General features: G+C 39.1%; 1 protein-coding gene across 3 annotated transcripts in view; it reads left to right on the top strand.

The window, feature by feature from the left end:
- Positions 1 to 620: 620 nt before the first annotated feature.
- The window catches only part of LOC104587336 (ras-related protein RABC2a), a 26,814-nt gene continuing 8,417 nt past the window's right edge, over positions 621 to 19,017 (top strand). Inside the window, exons 1-3 of one of the 3 annotated variants that reach the window (XM_010244895.3) lie at positions 631 to 1,254; positions 3,705 to 3,773; positions 7,252 to 7,317. In XM_010244895.3, the coding sequence (XP_010243197.1) occupies positions 1,122 to 1,254; positions 3,705 to 3,773; positions 7,252 to 7,317 (268 nt within the window). In that variant the 5' untranslated portion in view covers positions 631 to 1,121. Of the gene's footprint in view, positions 1,255 to 3,704; positions 3,774 to 7,251; positions 7,318 to 19,017 lie in introns of all 3 variants that reach the window. The other 2 variants (XM_010244897.3, XM_019196002.2) reach the window with 2 other exon arrangements.

Here is a 19,017-nt window from a genome sequence, read left to right as displayed (position 1 = left end):
GTCAAAAACCACCTTCTCAAGATACAAAGTGATGCGATGATAAAAAATGCAAAGGCCAGAAGGGAAAGGACGTGATATTGCTTTTCTTTTTTCTTGTTATTGTTATTACTTATTAGCTTTTACACCTGTGGAGTTTTGGCTTTTGGGCTACCTAACTAGGCCAAGGCTTCTATAAAAAACAAGCCAAAAGGCTCCACAGATGTAAAAAGCCAATAACTAGCACTGTCACGTCGTTTTATTTCTCCAGTTTGTATTTATTAACACAACGACATCAACCCATTCAAAGATGGTCAAATACCATTCCCAAGCTTGAATCCTTCCACATATCTATAATACTAGACGTGTCAAGAGATTGGATTTACATGCTTGACTCATCAACCATCTGATTCTCTCTCCTTCCCATGCAAGGAAATATTTCCATATCTTGATATAAGATCCATTCCATCGTCAGAACAGCTGTTTATGTTTAGTGTAATAACTCAGTTTTGGTGGTGAGTGTGAAGTCGGTTGGCCCCTCTCACACTAAATCAGGTGTTTGTGTTTGCTTGAATTCCAAACAAAGTAAAATAAACAAACGAAATTGGATTTATGGAGTAATGAAAGGGACGTTCAAACAACAAAAGCAAAACCCACAAGAGGATTTGCTTTGGACATTGGAGTTTTGAGCTCCACTCATGGCCTCTCCTTTTTTATGCCATTTACTAATAATTGGTTAGAGGGATCTCTCCCATTCCGGTCCAGCCGGATGGAGGAAAAGAAAAGAATACCGTTTGTCTGCTGTTTTCTCGGTGTTTGATTTTGGAATCTATCTCCCGTTTTCTGTCTGACAGACAAACATTACAGTACACCACATTGCCATTGCCACTTCCTTTCTTTAATTTTCTTTCCTTCTTCAGGGCCGGCCAGCCCTTCTTCACCACCAAGAGAGGAGCCCCACACGGCACCACCCACAAAAGCAGAGGCAATTTCGTTTTGCCCTCTCTCATTTCTTTCCCCTCTTACTGTAGTTCCTTAAAACTGACGAAGGGAGGATAAGGTGGTTAGGGGGTGGGTTGATCAGACACAGAGAGAGAAGGAGAGTGAGACCCAGAAGGAGATATTGGAGATATTTGTTTTGATAAATGGGTTCTTCATCTGGGAACAATTATGATTATTCATTCAAAATCTTGTTGATCGGGGACTCTGGTGTCGGTAAGAGCAGTCTACTCGTCAGTTTCATCTCCAACCATGTTAATGATCTCTCCCCCACCATCGGTACGGTTTCGTTTTGTTAACAAAATAAAAATGCTTTTAAACTTAATGGATTCAAATTTCTATGGTTATCTACTATTTCTGCATGGAAGACTGATTTTTTCTTTTCTTTTCTTTTTTTTTTTTCTAAATCCAATTCTTGCATGAATTGGTGGTCTACTATTTTGTTTCCAAAGAGTAAAAACCCTCTTGTTGGGTGATGGGTGCATGATTTCTACAATAATTGTTAATAGTATAATCATAACAAGAAAAAGAAAAGATTTTTTTACTGTAGCAGTTGCAGAAAGGGCCAAATTTCCATACAGAAACTTTCATTCAATTTGTCAGGATTGACTAACCATTGGCTTTTCCTGATGTAGTCTCAATTTGATGCTAATTTGAGAAGCTTGAAAGATTGAGGTGCCCATAAGTACCGACTTTTCTGCCCATTTCTAAGTCCGATTCCATTTCCTAGTCTGTCACTTCAGTATTTCTAACCTACGGTATGTCTGGTCCAAATGTTGAGGGGGAAGTATACATGATTTGCGTCATTGGGTAACTTTTTTCTTTTTTCTTTTTCCAGTCTCGCAAATACTTTAAGAGTTTTGGTAAGAAATTTACAGTTTTGTGGAGAAGTTGAAAACCAGGGGGATAGTCTTTGGTTTCTTATTTTTCTGGTTTCGGGAATTCAGCATTCTGAAGTCTAATAACGTGAACTTCTTTTCAAACTGGGAGTCTTAATGATGGGTGATTGGCACTTACTGCACTCAGCTCTGTCTTTTTATATACTTACTGGAAAAGAGAAGTGAGTAGTGCAAACTGATTAAGAAATAAGAAAACCTTTTCAACCTCTACATTGGTAATTGGTAAGAGGCCAGTATTCTTATTTTCAAAGGATATGGGATCGAAAGGAAGAAAGTTATACACAAGTTCTAGTCTGTCAGGACTCTGGAGTGAAGCTATAAAATGTGCATATGGTATTGTTAAGTAGAGGGTAACCATTAACCATGCTTACATGACTCAAGAAGCACTCTGTGGCACATGGGTGTTATGTGTATCTGGTAACTTTGTTTGTTTTTGTATTGGGTTCAAAACGTGTTCCACTCCTTAAGTGACTAGAACAGGAAATTGGTTGAACATCCTAGGTTAATTAGTAGCCATAAACAAAAAATTGAAAAGGAAAAAGAGACAATAAATGAGGACTTCATTGGAAATTTCTTACAGCCCAGTGTCTTTACGCCATGGCGTGTTTGATGGGAAGGATACTTTAAGGTCGACATGTCAAGTACTCTAGTGTATCCTTTGGTCATATTACAATTGGAAGAAGCTTGATTTAGTGTTTGCTATTTTTTTCTTATCTCAATGAGAATTCTTGTTTTCCTTCTGAAAATATCTTCTACTTCTTTGTAGTTCTTGTGAGTAGTGGGATAACAAATGATGTGGCTAGAAAGTGATAATCCCTCTTAGATGGGCTGGGTTGTCTGTTGCTTCCGTTGTTGTGTTTCTCTGTTCGTCCTATGAGAGATAAAGACATGTGGTTAATCTCTGTCTGACTTGCTTTGCAAAGTAGGGGTGCAACTTTTCTGGATTAGGGTTGGAATTTTGTCAAAGTTTCAATGGGCCCAACCCAAAGCCTGGGCCCGAAACAGTGTAAACTATTAGCTCGGACCAACCCGATTTGCACCCTTATTGCAAAGTACTGCTTGATCTTCACAGTGAAGATCCATGTTTCTTTATATTATGGTGCAAATAGAAAAGCACAGAGGAGAATGTAACAGATGATTTTCTCAAGAAAAAAACAAAAAGAATGTAACAGATGATCTGATCTCCTCTTGGGTTATTAAGATGGCTTTCATGTCTCAATGGGTAGGTCTCTCTGCATAGTATCCCGTTGGATATGTATGGTATTAGATGTTAGGTTGTTTAAAGAGCTCTGAACTAATATATGACATTAACAGCTACAGAAATCCTGCATGCAACATTTGAAGGTCTACTGCTACTTTGTTGCTTGATTTTCACTGCCAAAGGGATTGACATTACTTCTGAAGAAACCAGCCCTTTTTTATGTTAAACTTCTGCTGATTTATTATTCTCCCTAGTTAATCACTATGGATTTCCATCAAAAGAAAGTTAATTGCTATGAATATTAGCTCCATTTTCTGGACAAAATGTGAACATGCACAAAAGTTAAAAAAATGTGAATGGTCAAAATGTTTTCTTTTTCTGAAAACAATAGTCTCAATAGGATAAACATGTTCTTGAATTTAAGTATATCAATGTTTTTTCCTTTCTTTTTCTCAAAGTAATAGTTTCAATAGAATAAAAATAGTTTTCTCTCTTCATTATCTCCCCTTCATAGTGTAAACTTTTATTTTGTAACTGATTATTATATAACCAAGTCTTTTTGTGATTGTATTTTTGCTTATCTGCCTGATTTTCCATTGAGATTTTCATCTTGTGCAAACCATGTCCAGGTGTGGATTTTAAGATCAAGATGCTCACAATTGATGGGAAAAGATTGAAGCTGACAATATGGGACACAGGTAATGGATGAAAGTAATTACTTTATCCACAGTTAGTTCAGTTCAATGGCTATTTGTAGCAGCTAATTGAAAGAATGGTAGGATCCATCTAATGGACGCCATAAAGGTTGCGGAATGGGTGGGGCGGATTTCAAAAATTTTCTACCTTCTCCCAACTGGGAATCATATTCCCTGAATTTAGAATACAATATTCAAGGATCTACTTGAACCCTAATCAAACCAGATCTGTACCAAAAGATAAATGGGAGGATTATACCTGATCCGGAGAAGCAGTATCTCCCAAAGTTGGTGTTCACGCCCAAAGAATGCTCCAAGATCTGTCCCTGCTGAAGATGACACAGCTGTGGATGGAACAGAACCAGCAGGGTGCGTCCTACACACTGGATCCTTCACAAGAATCCCCTGGATGTACTAAACACTGAATTCTTTCAGTCTTTCTTGCAAGACTGATGTCAAGAACTGGTTTCTTGACTTTCTTTTCTGCAAAGATCAAATCTTGCAACAATGCAGATGGCGGCGGTAGGAGGAGATTTCCAGAAACGAAAAGGCTGAACTGTTTTCTTTTCTGGAGAGAATGAGATCTAATCTCAATTCGCAGGAACCTTTCTTGCTTACCAGAACCTCTTGGATCGAAATCTGATTTCCCTCTCTTGGTTCATTCGAAAATCTCCTCTCTTTTCTTCTTGATTAAGAAATCTCCTAATTAGGAGTTATCCCAATCCAAATCAGTATTTGGATAGGGGATAATCTTAATCCCTTTCCCAGATAGAGTTAGCTTACTCCTGATCTTATCAGGAGGTTACCAGATTCAAATCTGATTTGAATTTGGTCTCTAAGAGTGGATAAGGCTAAGAGCCCAATCCTTTTTGCTAACTTCAATCTCAAATTCGCCTCATTGATGGGTGATCATATCAGCCCACTTCGAAATGGGCTTTTGGCCCATTAAGTATTCAGTGTTTAATTAGTTTCCAATCTGCTGCCCAGTTGGGCTTCTTTGTATGGCGTGGGACCCAAGCATTGATCTACACACCAGCCACATGGGTTCGGCCCAGCCTTTAATACAAGGCCCAGCCAAATTCACTGAAAATCTCAATGAACCCCTTGAGTCCATCGTATGAACCCTATGGGCCCAACACTTACATTAAGTGGTCCCTGGGCCAAGCCATCTTATAAAAACCCAGGGACTGTGGGCAGGTGCAAGATTAGCCCATCAGGTATTATCCTAAGTGGTCTTACACTTAACCTCTCAGCCCTTAATGATCAAGCACTGCCCGACAAGAGAGGACCTCTCCCTCGGCTGCAAGGAACAGTGCCTTACTCTCCTCTCACATGGATCCCGGGAATTAAAACCATTTGCAAACATTTTGAAACCGTACATATATATGTAAATATATTAATTTTGCAAAAACAAAATTCCAACGATTGAAATCAACTGCCGGCAATTTGGTTTCCATCAGAGAGAGTGCATTCCCGATCATTACCCTTTGTCCGACAAAGTGGCTGATTCTGTCACTATGACCACCCACTCAGATGAATTCTCAAACTGCCCCAACATACCCAGGTTTTGATCCCCACTAAGGATCTCACTGATTGGCATATCAAAGGCAGCCTGATCCAGCACCTAGTGAAGTGTCATAATCGAGTCTAGGGGTCAGGTGTAACTTTCCAGTTTTGCCCATCTATCTCCAAGGTCCAGGGCAAGACTGGAAATCTGGTCCGGTTCAAGGATTCAAGTAATCCCATGCTGTATGTGCCTCGGGTCTTACCCTGATGGCTGAGACAGGCCATCCCAACACTTGGTGGCACACCAGTATCAGCCTTGGCAGGATAAATCTCCCCAGACTTATCCAACGGCTGTGAACATTTAAAACTAACATGAGTCTCTACAAATGTCCAGTTTTAGGGTTTTACACAGAATTAAACCAAACAACATGAATCAAACATGCACTTTATTTATTTCCACTAAATAACAAAAGTACATCAAAATGATTGAAGCTAAGGGCATACAAAACTGTCTAACACTAATATGAGGGAAGTTAGTGCTAACAAAGCCAAGATCTTCTTTTACCTCTGGGGAGGAGTGCAGTTGGTGGCTTTGGTTCTGGGAGATATGGAAGGATGCCATCATCTCATGGACTTCAGGAAGGGAGGTCAAGGTCTGCAATAAGGAATTGAGGAAGAGGGATGCACTGAGAGTGGAAGATCTTTGATGGAGTTTCTTTTTTGGCAGAGGGATTCTCCAACTCAAGGGATAAGGGAGTTGAGCTGGAAGAGTTATGGCTCCCATGTCTGAAATAAGCCATTTTATGTGGGTAGTTTTTAACTTCAAAAATTGAAACCATGAACAACTAATATTTCTTAATTTTTGGGATAAATAACTTCTAAAATTTTATTAATAATGAAACAGAATATATGCATACAATACAAGCACCCTGTGGAGAGGAGTAACAATCTCCCTACTCAAATAAAACAAGTTACAGTTAGCCCAAAATAATTGTTCCCTATTTGACCCCCTGTTTGACTAGTGTATCAGCCTAGCCATTTGCTGACCTCTGCACCCATTGAACTTTTTTAGACATATTCCTCGTTATCCACTTAAACAGTTTTATTTCTTCTTTATAGGCCCAAACCACTGTCTCAATGTTCCTAAACCTCCCAATTACCACTGTAGACTCACATTCTACAATTAGTTTGTCCACAATCATGTCTTTTGTCTGTAGCACTCCCTGCAATACAGCATAGAGTTCAGCCCTTAAGGAATCCCCAAAACCAATTGGTCCTGAAAACAAGGCTACAATATTATCCTCTTCGTTTTTAAACACTCCTCCCACTCCTAAAGAAATGATAATTGACCAAAATGCAGTTTAAAAATATTGATTTTTTTCCTGAAAACTTTGAATTGATTGTGAAATTGCACCAAGCTTTTAGGAAAACTTTGGTTTCAAGCCAGGTTTGAAACACATCCTGAACCAAATGTTAGATCTTTGACCAAGAAGAAAGAAAAAATGTAGAACTAGTTTTTATTATTATTTTTGGATCAGCTGAAAAAATAGAATAGTAATGCAACAGTAAAGAGCATCAGACTGGTAGATGTGTTATATAGGCTATCCTTATTTTCGTTCAACAACAGAAGATTTTATTTTGCCAAGCACCCTGAAATCAGATATTAAGGAAAAATGAATTCTATAAAATTATAGGAAAACATAAGAAGGAAACAGTTGGTCATTTGATTTGGTTTCCGCTTTCATGTTTTAATACAAACTTCTTAATTTTCTAATAAGAAAAATATTCAGTTAAAACAAAACTTGTACTGGTAAACCTGCAATTTGTCTGTTTTATGGCTGTAAGTTAGTGCCGGAATTCCATAATACTTTGTTGTTTCCTTGTCTTTTTCCAAAAAAAATAGTTCACAAGACCTGCTTTCAAGCTGCAAAGTGAATGAGCTCTTACTGATTTATAATATTATCATGTTTTCAAGCTGGACAGGAAAAATTCAGAACATTAACAAGCTCATACTATAGAGGTGCACAAGGAATCATTCTTGGTATGCCATTTCTAATTCAAAATTATCAAATTATCTTGTTTAATTGTAGTCACATACCGGAAACATGTTCTTTGTAATTAATTTTTTTATAGATTAAGTTTAAAAGAATTTCATTCATGAAACGGAAGGCAAGCAGCCCTTCAAGCATGTATAGAAAATGGATCTTACAAGTATATTATAACCCCTGTCTATACATCTCACTGCACAGCATAAAAAACCATAGAATTCCAACGATTTAGAAAATCATTCAAAGGTGTATCTTTAAGAGACTTCAGAATCTATACCCAACGAACCAACATCCATTCTATTTTACTTACTACTTCTTCTAGAGAATCATGCTATGCCAATTGAGAAAAATATGCGGCAAAGTTGAGAGAGCTCTGGTGAAGTGGGCCTCCATTCACAGCTTGTTCCGGGGCTTTAAGTTCAGTCATTTCCATAGTAATTGGGATAGAATCATTTGAGATGAAAACTTTGATATGTAATCTGTAATGTGAAGCTGGTTTGGATTCCTAGGGAACTAAACTCTGTAGCTGACAGCTTAGCCAAATCTGGAGCTCATAGAAAATCTATATTTACTGATACATCTTTGCCTGTGTAACTCTGTTTCTGCCTCTTAAGGCTTCTGTACATCTTCTCTTGTTAACTTTTCTCAAATAGCTTTTAATAAAATCTCAGTTAACTTTTCTCAAGAATTATTGTTTTTTTTTTTTCAGCCCATTGTGGTTGTACTGAGGGAACCTCTCCTTTGTTTCTCTTCAGAATTAATGAAGTCAGTAGAAAGGTTTGGACAACCTGTTTTGATATAAAAACTGTAAAAGAAAGAAGAAAAGAAAGAGTAGAAAAGGTTTCAGCTAAGAAAGAAAGAGATGAGAGATAGAAGAGAATGGGAGAAGCTCAGAATTAGATCTGACCGCCCCTTTCATTAGATTATATACTCATAAATAAAAGAGAGTACAAAGACAAGTATGCCCTTAGTAAGTCGGCTACTTGTGAGAACTTAACAAACACTCTTAACTTAAAACATAAACTAATGGGCCTAAGGCCCAATAACTCCCTAACTATGCTATGTAAATAAAAACATGTTATATCAGCTCAAAACTCAACACTCCCCCTCAAGTTGGGAATAAATGTCACTCATTCCCAACTTGCGTAGATCATGTTCTATCTTGTTTCTTGCAACTCCTTTTGTAAGAACATCAGCAAGTTGCATTGTTGCCTGATTGTCACAATATATCATCATAGGTTCTTTGGCCTCAATTCCAATCTCCCCTAACAAGGAACGGATCCAGAGGAGCTCTAAAACGCCATGTGCCATGGCTCTATATTCAGCTTCTACACTTGACCTTGCCACAGCTATCTATTTCTTACTCTTCCATGAAACTAAATTACCTCCAACAAGAGTACAAACTCCTGATGTAGATTTCCTGTCATCTAGGCACCTTGCTCAATCAGCATCTGTGTAAGCCTTTAACTTCAACTATCCATGGTCAACAAACAATATGCCTCTACTTGGGTGTCCCTTCAAATAGGAAAGTATCCTGTCAATAGCCTCCCAATGCTGAACCCGTAGTGCATGCATGTATTGACTCACCACTCACTACATAAGAGATGCCTGGTTGTGTCATATATAAGTATAGCAACCGCCCCACTAACCTCTGATATCTTCCAACATCCTTCATTAGTCCACCCTCTGAAGCATTTATCTTGTGGTTCTGATCAATAGGTGTATTAGCTGCCTTTGCCCCAAGATTTCCTATCTCCTATAGTAGATCTATAACATACTTCCTCTGTGAGATGAAGATCCCATGCTTGGACCTTGCCACTTCAATGCCCAGAAAGTACTTCAACTCCCCAAGATCCCTAATCTCAAACTCTTTGTGCAGATTCTTCTTCAGGGTATCAATCTCACTCAAATCATTTCCTGTAACTACAATGTCATCCACATACACTATCAAAACTGACACTAGTGACCCCCTCCTCTTCACAAAAAGAGTATGATCAGATTGAGTTTGAGTATAACCAAATACAATCAATGCACTTCTAAACCTATCAAACCAATCTCTAGGTGATTGCTTTAAACCATATAGGCACTTTTTCAACTTGCATGCCTTCCCTTTTTCCACATTATTGTAGAAGGCAGCTGGAAGGTCCATATCAGTGTTTTAAAAGGCGTGGGAGGCATACGCCTGGAGGCGCACTTCCAGGCGAGGCGCTCCCAAAATGCACTAAGGTGTATGCTAGAGGCACTGACACCTCTGAGGCGTACGCCTTAGGTGCAAGAGGCGTACGCCTCTTGCGCTTTTTTCATAAGGTGTGCTAGAGGCATATGCCTCATGTGCCTCATCATGCACATCTGATATAAAAAGAGAAAAAAAAAAGAAAAAAGAAAAAAAAGGAAAGAAAAGGAAAGGAAAAGAAAGAGAGGGAAAGAAAAAGAAAGAGATTTTTATTAATGTTATGCATCTTTATTCTTCTTAATATAAAAGATTTTTATTAAAAATAAAGAAAAAATAAGACCCCCCTTCCTCTTCATCCTCCTCCTAACTCCCCTCCTCTTAAGGAGGCTTACGCCTCCTTGTGTTCGAGAGGCTTACGCCTCTAGGTAGTGGAACGCCTCCGCGTTTTAAAACATTGGTCCATATACACTTCCTCCTGCAAGTCCCCATTGAGAAAGGCATTCTTCACATCAAGTTGGAAGAGTGGCCAAGTATGTAGCTGCTAGTGATAGAAGAATCCGAATTGAACTCATCTTTGCCACTAGTGCAAAAGTTTCCAAGTAATTTATGCCATAAGACTGAGTATACCCTTTTGCAACTAGCCTTGCCTTGTACCTTTCTATACTTCTATCAGCCTTGTACTTCACTGTGTAAACCCATCTGCATCCAATAGTCTCCTTGCCATCAGGCAAATTCACAATCTCCCATGTTTGATTTTTAATCAATGCTTTCATTTCCTCCTGCGTAGCTGTCTTCCACTCAAGTTTGGAGAGAGCCTCACTAACACTCCTGGGTATAGACACAAAGTCAAGGGAGGAAAGGAAGGCCCGGTAGGAAGGGGATAATCCACTGTAGGAAAGATAGTGTGAGATGCAACGAGTAGTACACTTCCTCTTCCCTTTTCTGAGGGCAATTGGGAGATCAAGGTCATCTGCAATGGCGTTAGGAGTAGGGGTAGTAGTATCAATAGGAACTAAACCATCAGGGGGAACAAGAGGCATAACCAGGTCTGTGTCAGTTGAACCTGGAATCTCCGATGAGCCGATAGGGAGTGACATGGGTTCCTCTACTGTGGAATCAACCTCCCTATGTTGTCGTAGGCGTTGTCGTGTAAAACACTAAGAGACAGGATGCAATAGAGGTGGCAAAGTGGGTGAGATAGGTAGGTCAGACACTAGAGTAGACGAAGGAGCTGGAATAGGAAGTGGTATAGATTGTTCACTTCCTTCTCCAAAACACTCCCCCCTGAGAAGAACCCCTCGAGAAAAAAGGTGTGGACTCAAAAAAGGTGACATCCATAGTAACATACCAACTCCCAGAAACTGGATCATAACAACAATACCCCTTCTAATTTCCTGCATACCCAAGGAAGACACACTTCTTCGCTTAGGATCCAGCTTTGAGTGGTGAGGACCATAATTGTCAAGGCGACGTCTAGGCGACAAGGTGCCCTTGGAGGCTCGCCTCGCCTAGTCGCTAAGTAGTTTTGTGTAGTATGCTATAAAATACTTTTATATTTCTAATTTTTTAGCATTATAATTATAAAATAGGCATTATTAAACTAGAATACTCATTTTATGTGTTTATGTACTAATTTCTTTTTATTATTTTCTTATTTGTTAGGGTTTAATCAACACACACATTGCTAACTACTGTATTGAATCCATGGTTCAAAGTATCAATACACCTCTGTGTATCTGCAGTGGTGTGTATCAGTACTTATAACGATACTCCCCCTATATTTTTAGTTCTTTGGTTTTCAATTTCATTTATATATATATATATACTATTTTAAAAAATGGGTTCTTGAAAACACCTATAAACATGTGTATTGGGGCGCCAAAGATACAATACAATACACCCGATACGGGGAGTATCGTATCGAAGTTTTGATCCTTGATTGAATCCTCAAAGATTTTAGAACCTGAACTAATAAACAAGGGAAGAACTTAAAATTTTGTCTAATCAACACATTTTCTTCTTACTGATCTTTTTCCATCTTTTCTTTTCTTCTTTTCCTATAACAAAAGTAGGGGTTCAGCCCCTATATTTTTTGAATTTTCTTTCCTTTGTTCCTTTTCTTCTCATAAAATGTTGATTTTCTAAACTTAAAACATGAAATTTATACTTCTCTTATGAAAATTATGGATAATTATTAAGGAAAGATGGTTATGGAACCTAAAGAACTACCCTAGGATATATGGTTTTACTTAAAAAAAAAAACCATCGCCTAGGCGACAAGCCTTGCCTTGGCGCCTTAAAAACTATGGCGAGGACCAAGAACATGGACAAAGCATACACATCCAAACACCTTTAGAGGAATATGGAATGTCTCCCCCTCAAGAAAAAGAAGGTTGAACAGAGTGCTATATCCAAGAACACGAGAAGGCACCCAATTAATCAAGAACATTGCTGTAAGAACTGCATCACCCCAAAAATGAACTGGAACTGTAGAGCTCAACATCATGCTTCTTGCTACTTCCACAATATGTTTGTTCTTCCTTTCTGCTACACCATTCTGTCATGAAGTGTATGTACAACTGCTTTGATGGATAACTCCATGCTCCAATAGGTATGATGACAGGTTTTTTTCAAAGTATTCCCTGGCATTGTCTGATATAAAAACTTTCACTCGTACCCCAAACTGTGTTAGCATCATCTGATGGAATTGTTAAACCAAAGACAATACCTCATCACTAGGATCTCATCAAATATATCCAAGAGTATCAAGAATAATCATCCACAAACAGAAGAAAATACCGATAGCCATCCATAGAGGAAACATGGTATGGCCCCCACACATCAGTATGAATAATATCAAAAACAAAAGAACATCTACTATTACTTGCTTTAAAGGAATGCCTACAATGCTTTCCAAGTTGACAACCCTTACACTCCAAACTGAAAAAACTGACAGACTCAAACAATTTGGGAAACAAAAAACGCAAAGAAGTAAAAGACAAATGTCCTAACCGATTATGCCAAAGCATAACCTGACCCACTGATTCTGACTCAATACTCCTGCTAACATGATGACTGGGAAGCGCATCAAGAAGATAGATTCCATTCACCTCACAACCAAGGTTCAAAATATCGATACGCCCGATACGCCGGAAAGGGCGTATCGGGTGAATCGGTACACATTTTTATTGCTTCTTTTTTATTTTTTTCTACAACCGGTTCAGGGGGGCCGGTTTAGGTCTCCTCTACCCCCTGAACTAGTTAGACCTCCAATACACCCACTGTAGGGGCGTATCGGAGGGGTCCCAGAACGATACGTATCGGTCGATACAAGCCGATACGTGTTGATACTTTGAACCTTGCTCACAACCACTCCCAATTGTCCTCTTTGATTCCAGATCCTGCAAAAAACAATGACCAAGGGAAAAAATCACAAAACAGTTCAAATTCTTTGTCAAGCTACTAACAAATAAATGATTAGTGCTCAGTCTAGGAATATGAAGGACAAAAGGTAGGGTAACGGTATCAGTTATCCTAACAAACCCTTTCCCAGCAATGGGAACATGTTATTCATCAGCTGTGGAAACTCTATCTTTGCCAAAGCAAAGGTGGTATGAGGTGAAAAATGTTGGAAATGTTGGTCATATGTTCTAAGGCTCCTACGTCTATAATCCAGGGAGGTTCCCCTTTACCTATAGTGGATACATAATTTGTAGTGGCATGTGAACTACTTGTTTGTGCAAATGAGGTAGAATTAGGGGTAAGCATTATTTGGTTAAAACTGAAATACCGAACCGAAAATTTCGGTTTTGGTTTTTTGGTTTTTGGGTAATTCAGTTTTTAGGAATTTTGGTTGTCGGTTTTCAAAGTTAGAAATTCGGTTAACCGAAAAAACTGAATTAACTGAATTTTATTATATAATATGTAATATATAATATACAATATATAACATTTAATATATAATATTGCTATATATTTATATATTAATATATTATACATAATGTATTATAATGAAATTCAATTTCATAATGTATATTATAATATATATAATATTATATATATTAATTAAATTTGCTTTTTAACCGAAATAACTGAAAACTGAACCAAATTTTTAGTTTCGGTTATTTCAGTTTTCTTGTAATTCGGTTTTGGTTCGGTTTTTAAAATTTCAGTTTATTCGGTTTGGTTTTGAACCGAATAAACCAAATGCTCACCCCTTGGTAGAATGACTACCTCATGATCCACCTGCACCTTGCTGTCCACCTGATAATGAGTTAGAACTGGTTGTATCCTTCTGATTCAGAAACTGCCCATATCTCTCCAATTCGGCCCTCACTGCAGCTGTTGCAATAGATTCTAGAGAGGCTATAGTAGGTGGCCCTGATAAATCACCAATCACTGCCATATTCACATTTCCCTTCTTATTTCTGAGCCAGCTCGGTACAAGGTGTGGGTAAAGCTTCCAACAGGTATCTCTGGTATGTTTGGGTTTCTTACAGTAGTCACAGATCAGATCCCTTTTGTCCTCCTTCCTCGGTTCATTTCCACCCTTGTCCCCACTCGGCTTAGACTTCACTGTGCTAACCATAGCTGATTGCTCAAGGCATGGGTTTCCTCATCATCACATTCCTCCTACTCTTCTCTCCAGACACAAAGGCATATGCCTGAGAGAGAGTTACAATGTCTCAGGAAAGAATATGTTGTCGTGCAATATCATACTTAGGGTTAAGTCCAGCTAAAAACTCAAAAACCCTATTCTTTTCTACTAGCTTCTGATAAGTTGTTGCATCTTTGCTACTTTCCCAAACCGCTGTCTCTAAATGATCTATCTCCTGCCATAAGGTTTTTAGGGTTGAAAAATAAATAGCAACAGACTTATCTCCCTGCCTAGTAGCAATCACCTGGTTTCTCAATTGATAGGCTCTAACAACATTTTCATTCTGTGAATAGGTTTCTACTACTCCATCCCAAATCTCCTTAGCTGTGTTAGCCCATAAAAAGTTCTTACTTATATGGGGCAACATGGAATTACATAGCCAAGTCATCACCATGTAGTTCTCCTATACCCATTGAGAACGGTTAGTTTCAGGTTTCTTTTCCTCACCGGTGACATACCCCAATTTCCCACGAGCACCAATGGCCATCCTTGCAGATTGTGACCATTCTAAGTAGTTTGTACCATCCAGCTTGATTGTAGTGATGGTTTTGGCTCCGAAGAGGTCTCCAGCACCTCCTCCCCCGGATCCCATTTCTCTTGAAAATTTATTTTCAACTCCACAACCCTTCATAACTCTCAGAATAGGTTAGGAAATCAATTTGAGATGAAAAAGAAGGTATTTATCTCCTTTAGAAACCTTAAACACCTTCTTGGAACCCTAGAAGCCCCTCCCTCCAAAGATTCTTTTTTCCGTGAGAGCAGGAGAAGAGAGAGAAAAGGTTATCGCTCCCTCCAGAGACCTCCAAAAAGGCTGGGACTTGAACCACCCCCTCCAAAAAACCTCAAGGAACCCTAGAAAACTAGAACGCCACTTCCTAGATCAAAATTGAAGAGTCTTACTAAAACAGGACTCCCCCTTTCTCCAGTTCTTCCTGATTTTGGTGTAAAACCCTAGACCAGCTACAAGGGATTGCAATTTCACCAAAAAATCCAAAAACTGGGCTTACCTGAAGGCTTCGATCAGCCCTTTACCTTATCATGCAGTAGGCCGATCTAGGGCTGCATGATGGAGCAGCTCAAGAAATGTTTAAACTTGCTCTGATACCAAGTAGAAAGGTTTGGACAACCTGTTTTGATATAAAAACTGTAAAAGAAAGAAGAAAAGAAAGAGGAGAAAAGGTTTCAGCTAAGAAAGAAAGAGATGAGAGATAGAAGAGAATGGGAGAAGCTCAGAATTAGATCTGGCCACCCCTTTCATTAGATTATATACTCATAAATAAAAGAGAGTACAAAGACAAGTATGCCCTTGGTAAGTTGGTTACTTGTAAGAACTTAAAAACACTCTTTAACTTAAAACATAAAGTAATGGGCCTAAGACCCAATAACTCCCTAACTATGCTATGTAAATAAAAAACATGTTATATCAGCCCAAAACTCAACAGTCATCATCTCTCAAAAGAGGAAAAAAAAAAACAGCTGTTCCTTTCTTTCCACACCCCCAGCAGAGAGCAAGGGGAAGGAACCTCCATAGAACCCTGTCTCTGATTGAGAGACCTGTCCTAGACCATGAAGCTGACAGAATCGGCAGATTGGGGGGGGGGGGTCACCAAAGATCCAAAGATGTGTTGAAGAGCTGAGGGAAATTAGTGACTCATTGGTATTCCCTGGTGTCTGGTCCTCTCTCAAATATTAATGTCAAGATAACAATTCTAGAAGCAAATACTCTCATCTTAGATTGGGTAATAATGAATCTGAGAAACTACTAGTATCAGTAACATTCATATGTTTGGAGCTATCTTACATTAATTAAGAAGGTTATTCTTAACTAAGGTCTTATATTAAGCTACCACTACCCATGAAATGTGGTGATTCTTTTGATTACATGGATTCTATAAATCATTGCAGACATTGACTTTCATGACTACTTGTTTTATGTGTATTTTGTAATTATCATGCTGGTTGGTGGCTTGTCATTCATTGCATTGTTTAGGTCACTTAAGTAAATTTTGAGTTTCTGGAAATTAGTGAATGTTGCCACACTCTGATCCTTCTAGAGGTCACTAATCATTTTTTTTCCAAAGAAGGTAACATAATTTCATTAGTAAGGGGTGGAGTGCCCCAAAAGAAAACACATCACCACATCAGCAAGGAAACCATACAGTGAAATAGGCTTCCCTACAAAAATAAATTCCAAGGGAAACACTCAATTAACTCCTCAAAGGAGAACACGAAATGACATCCACAAAAGTAGTCTCACTCTCACTGTACTCTTTCTAAATCATCAATTATGAGCTGATGATGCGGAATACTGTCCTCACCAATTCATCTATCTGGGTAGATTTGTATTGGAAAACCCTTTGGTTCCTTTCCATCCAGACACACCGGAGCACAACTGCTGGAATGGAGTTACAAAGCAGCTTGCCTTTTCTTGATAAGCCCTTGATCCACCAGCTGCTTGGAAGACTTGAAATTGATTGTGGTGGGCACAATCTGACATATACCTCCTTGAGTACCTTGCACCAAATACTCCAGGTCACCTTGCAATGAAGGAGAAGGTATCAGATGATTCAAGGCCATGACCACAGAACACACAAGAAGGATCAACCACAATCATCCCTCTTCTGATCAATTTATCCCTTGTGATGCATTTTCCCCACAAAACCATCAATGTGAAGAAAGAAACTTTAGATGGCATAGCTTTACACCATACCATCCTACAAGGAAAAGAGAGACTGCTGAAGGCAGTCTTATCATCATGAATTGAATAGATATAACCTCCCCTAGGAGTCCCACAACCATACATTCTCATCTTGTTGGCCCATCCTTGGCTGCTGTTTTTTGAGAAATTGGTGAAGGTCAATGAACTCTCCAAATCTCCCAATCCTGCAGATTTCTACAGAGTTTAGCACCCAGACCATATGACCATTGGATCAACCATAACAACCTTTGACCTTGGCTTCCTTGTTAATTGCAATAGAAGAAATGTTTGGGAATAGATGCAGCAGCAAGCTATTGCCACACCACTTGTCTGACCATAAACATACCTTGTCCCCTTCCCCTATCCTGAATTCAATCCCTTCTACAAACACGTTATAAACATTTTCTATGCCCTTCCAACATAGAAGCCATAAGTCGTATTGCTTATCCAAGGCTCCCACTCATTTGAGGAAATGCTGAACTTATATGCTACCAGCTGTTGCCACTGGCTATCCTGTACTCCTGCTAGATATTGAATCTCCACCACCACTTAGATAATAGAACCTCATTTACCATTTCGCCATTTCCCCGATCCCCGTGGGGATCCGCCCCAAATGGGGCAGGGATGGAGATGATTTTCCCCCCACGAGGACGGGGATGGGGAAATTTTCATCCCCGTTAGTGGGGACGGGGCGGGGACGGGGAGAGCACTCCCTGCCCCGTGGGGACCCCAATCCCCGCCCATGGGATTCCCACTAATATATGTATATATGTATGCATACGCTATATATGTATGTATGTACACATACATCTATAAATTAATATTTTTAAAACTATGGTTGAATATGTTTGAATTTTTTCTAATAGGATTGTAAATTTTAATTATTTCATTTTTATTTTTAAATAAAATAAAAAAAAAAAACAAAATGGTTAACATTATAAAAAGTCACGGGGAATGAGGATCCCCGTGGGGATGGGGATGGGGATGGGGATAACCTTGTCCCCGTTAGCGGGGATGGGGATGGGGAGAGGCTCCCCGTCCCCGCCCCGCCCCATTGCCATTCCTACTAAATACCAGTCCACCTACAGCCTTAGAGCATATTTTATCCCCAGTCAACAAGATGGATCTTAGCACAGCCATTCCAAAGAAAATCTCTTTAGATCTTCTCAATTCTATTTGTAACTTTCTGGGGGATGGGGAACATATTCATGAGGATAGTTATTTCCCTCCCTTAAGAGAGGTAAATCATCTTCCATGAGGCTAATCTCCTCTCCATCTATCAGGATGACTCTTTGCATTTTGTTCCAATAGGTGACCCCAAGTACCTGATGGGCATCTTGGCAATATTTTTCCCCCATCATCTCAGGCATCTCTTTGAGGTTCTCAACCAAACCTATAGGGATGAGGGCACTCTTATTGAGATTGATACGAGGACGTGAAACAACTTCAAACCAGTGGCAACTTTAACCAGATAGAGTTGGGACTTGGGAGGAAGAAGCATACAAGAAAAGTCTATATCATTAGCAAACTGAATAAAAGATAAACCTTGCACCTGTTATTTCCTACTCCAAAGCCTTCCAGGAAACCACTTTCTGCTGTCTTGCCAGTAATCCTAGCCAAAGCCTCCATTGCACAAATCAATAGGGGGTAGGTCCCCTTGTCTCAAGCCCCAAAAGCTTATAAAGGAACCTGTTGGTTTCCATTTAGAGACAGTTTTTGGGTGTGGAGATGTAACTCTATCTTACTTATTCATTTAGAGCCAAAGTTCATTCTAATCAAAATGTAATCCAAGAAACCCCAATTCATGTGATCATAGGCCTTCTGCTGTTCTGCATCCCCACACATTCAATCACCATCTTAGGGTCTTCTTGAATCTTCGGCCAATCATAGCCAACAGAGTACATCAATTGCAATCCCTAAATAAGGGCTTTTTTTCTGGATGAATTAAATCCCAAGGTTTATTGCCTTGAACAAACCAATAAGAGTTGCCCCTCTTGCCCCTCATGATACTAAAGGACTTGGATTTCCAAGATAGTATCCATCAAAGTTTAGTTTGCTCCTTTAGATGGAGGGACACTATTCCTTGTGATTATAATCAGGTTTGAACAGAGAAGAAGAAATGAAAGGTAGAAGAAGAAAGAAGATAAGAAATAGAAAATATAAAA

This window comes from Nelumbo nucifera, chromosome 2 (assembly GCF_055504915.1).
Source record: "Nelumbo nucifera cultivar China Antique chromosome 2, China Antique-T2T, whole genome shotgun sequence".
NCBI lineage: Eukaryota > Viridiplantae > Streptophyta > Magnoliopsida > Proteales > Nelumbonaceae > Nelumbo > Nelumbo nucifera.
Note: the sequence above shows the minus strand (reverse complement) of the source record. Positions and strands in the feature narration are given on the sequence as shown.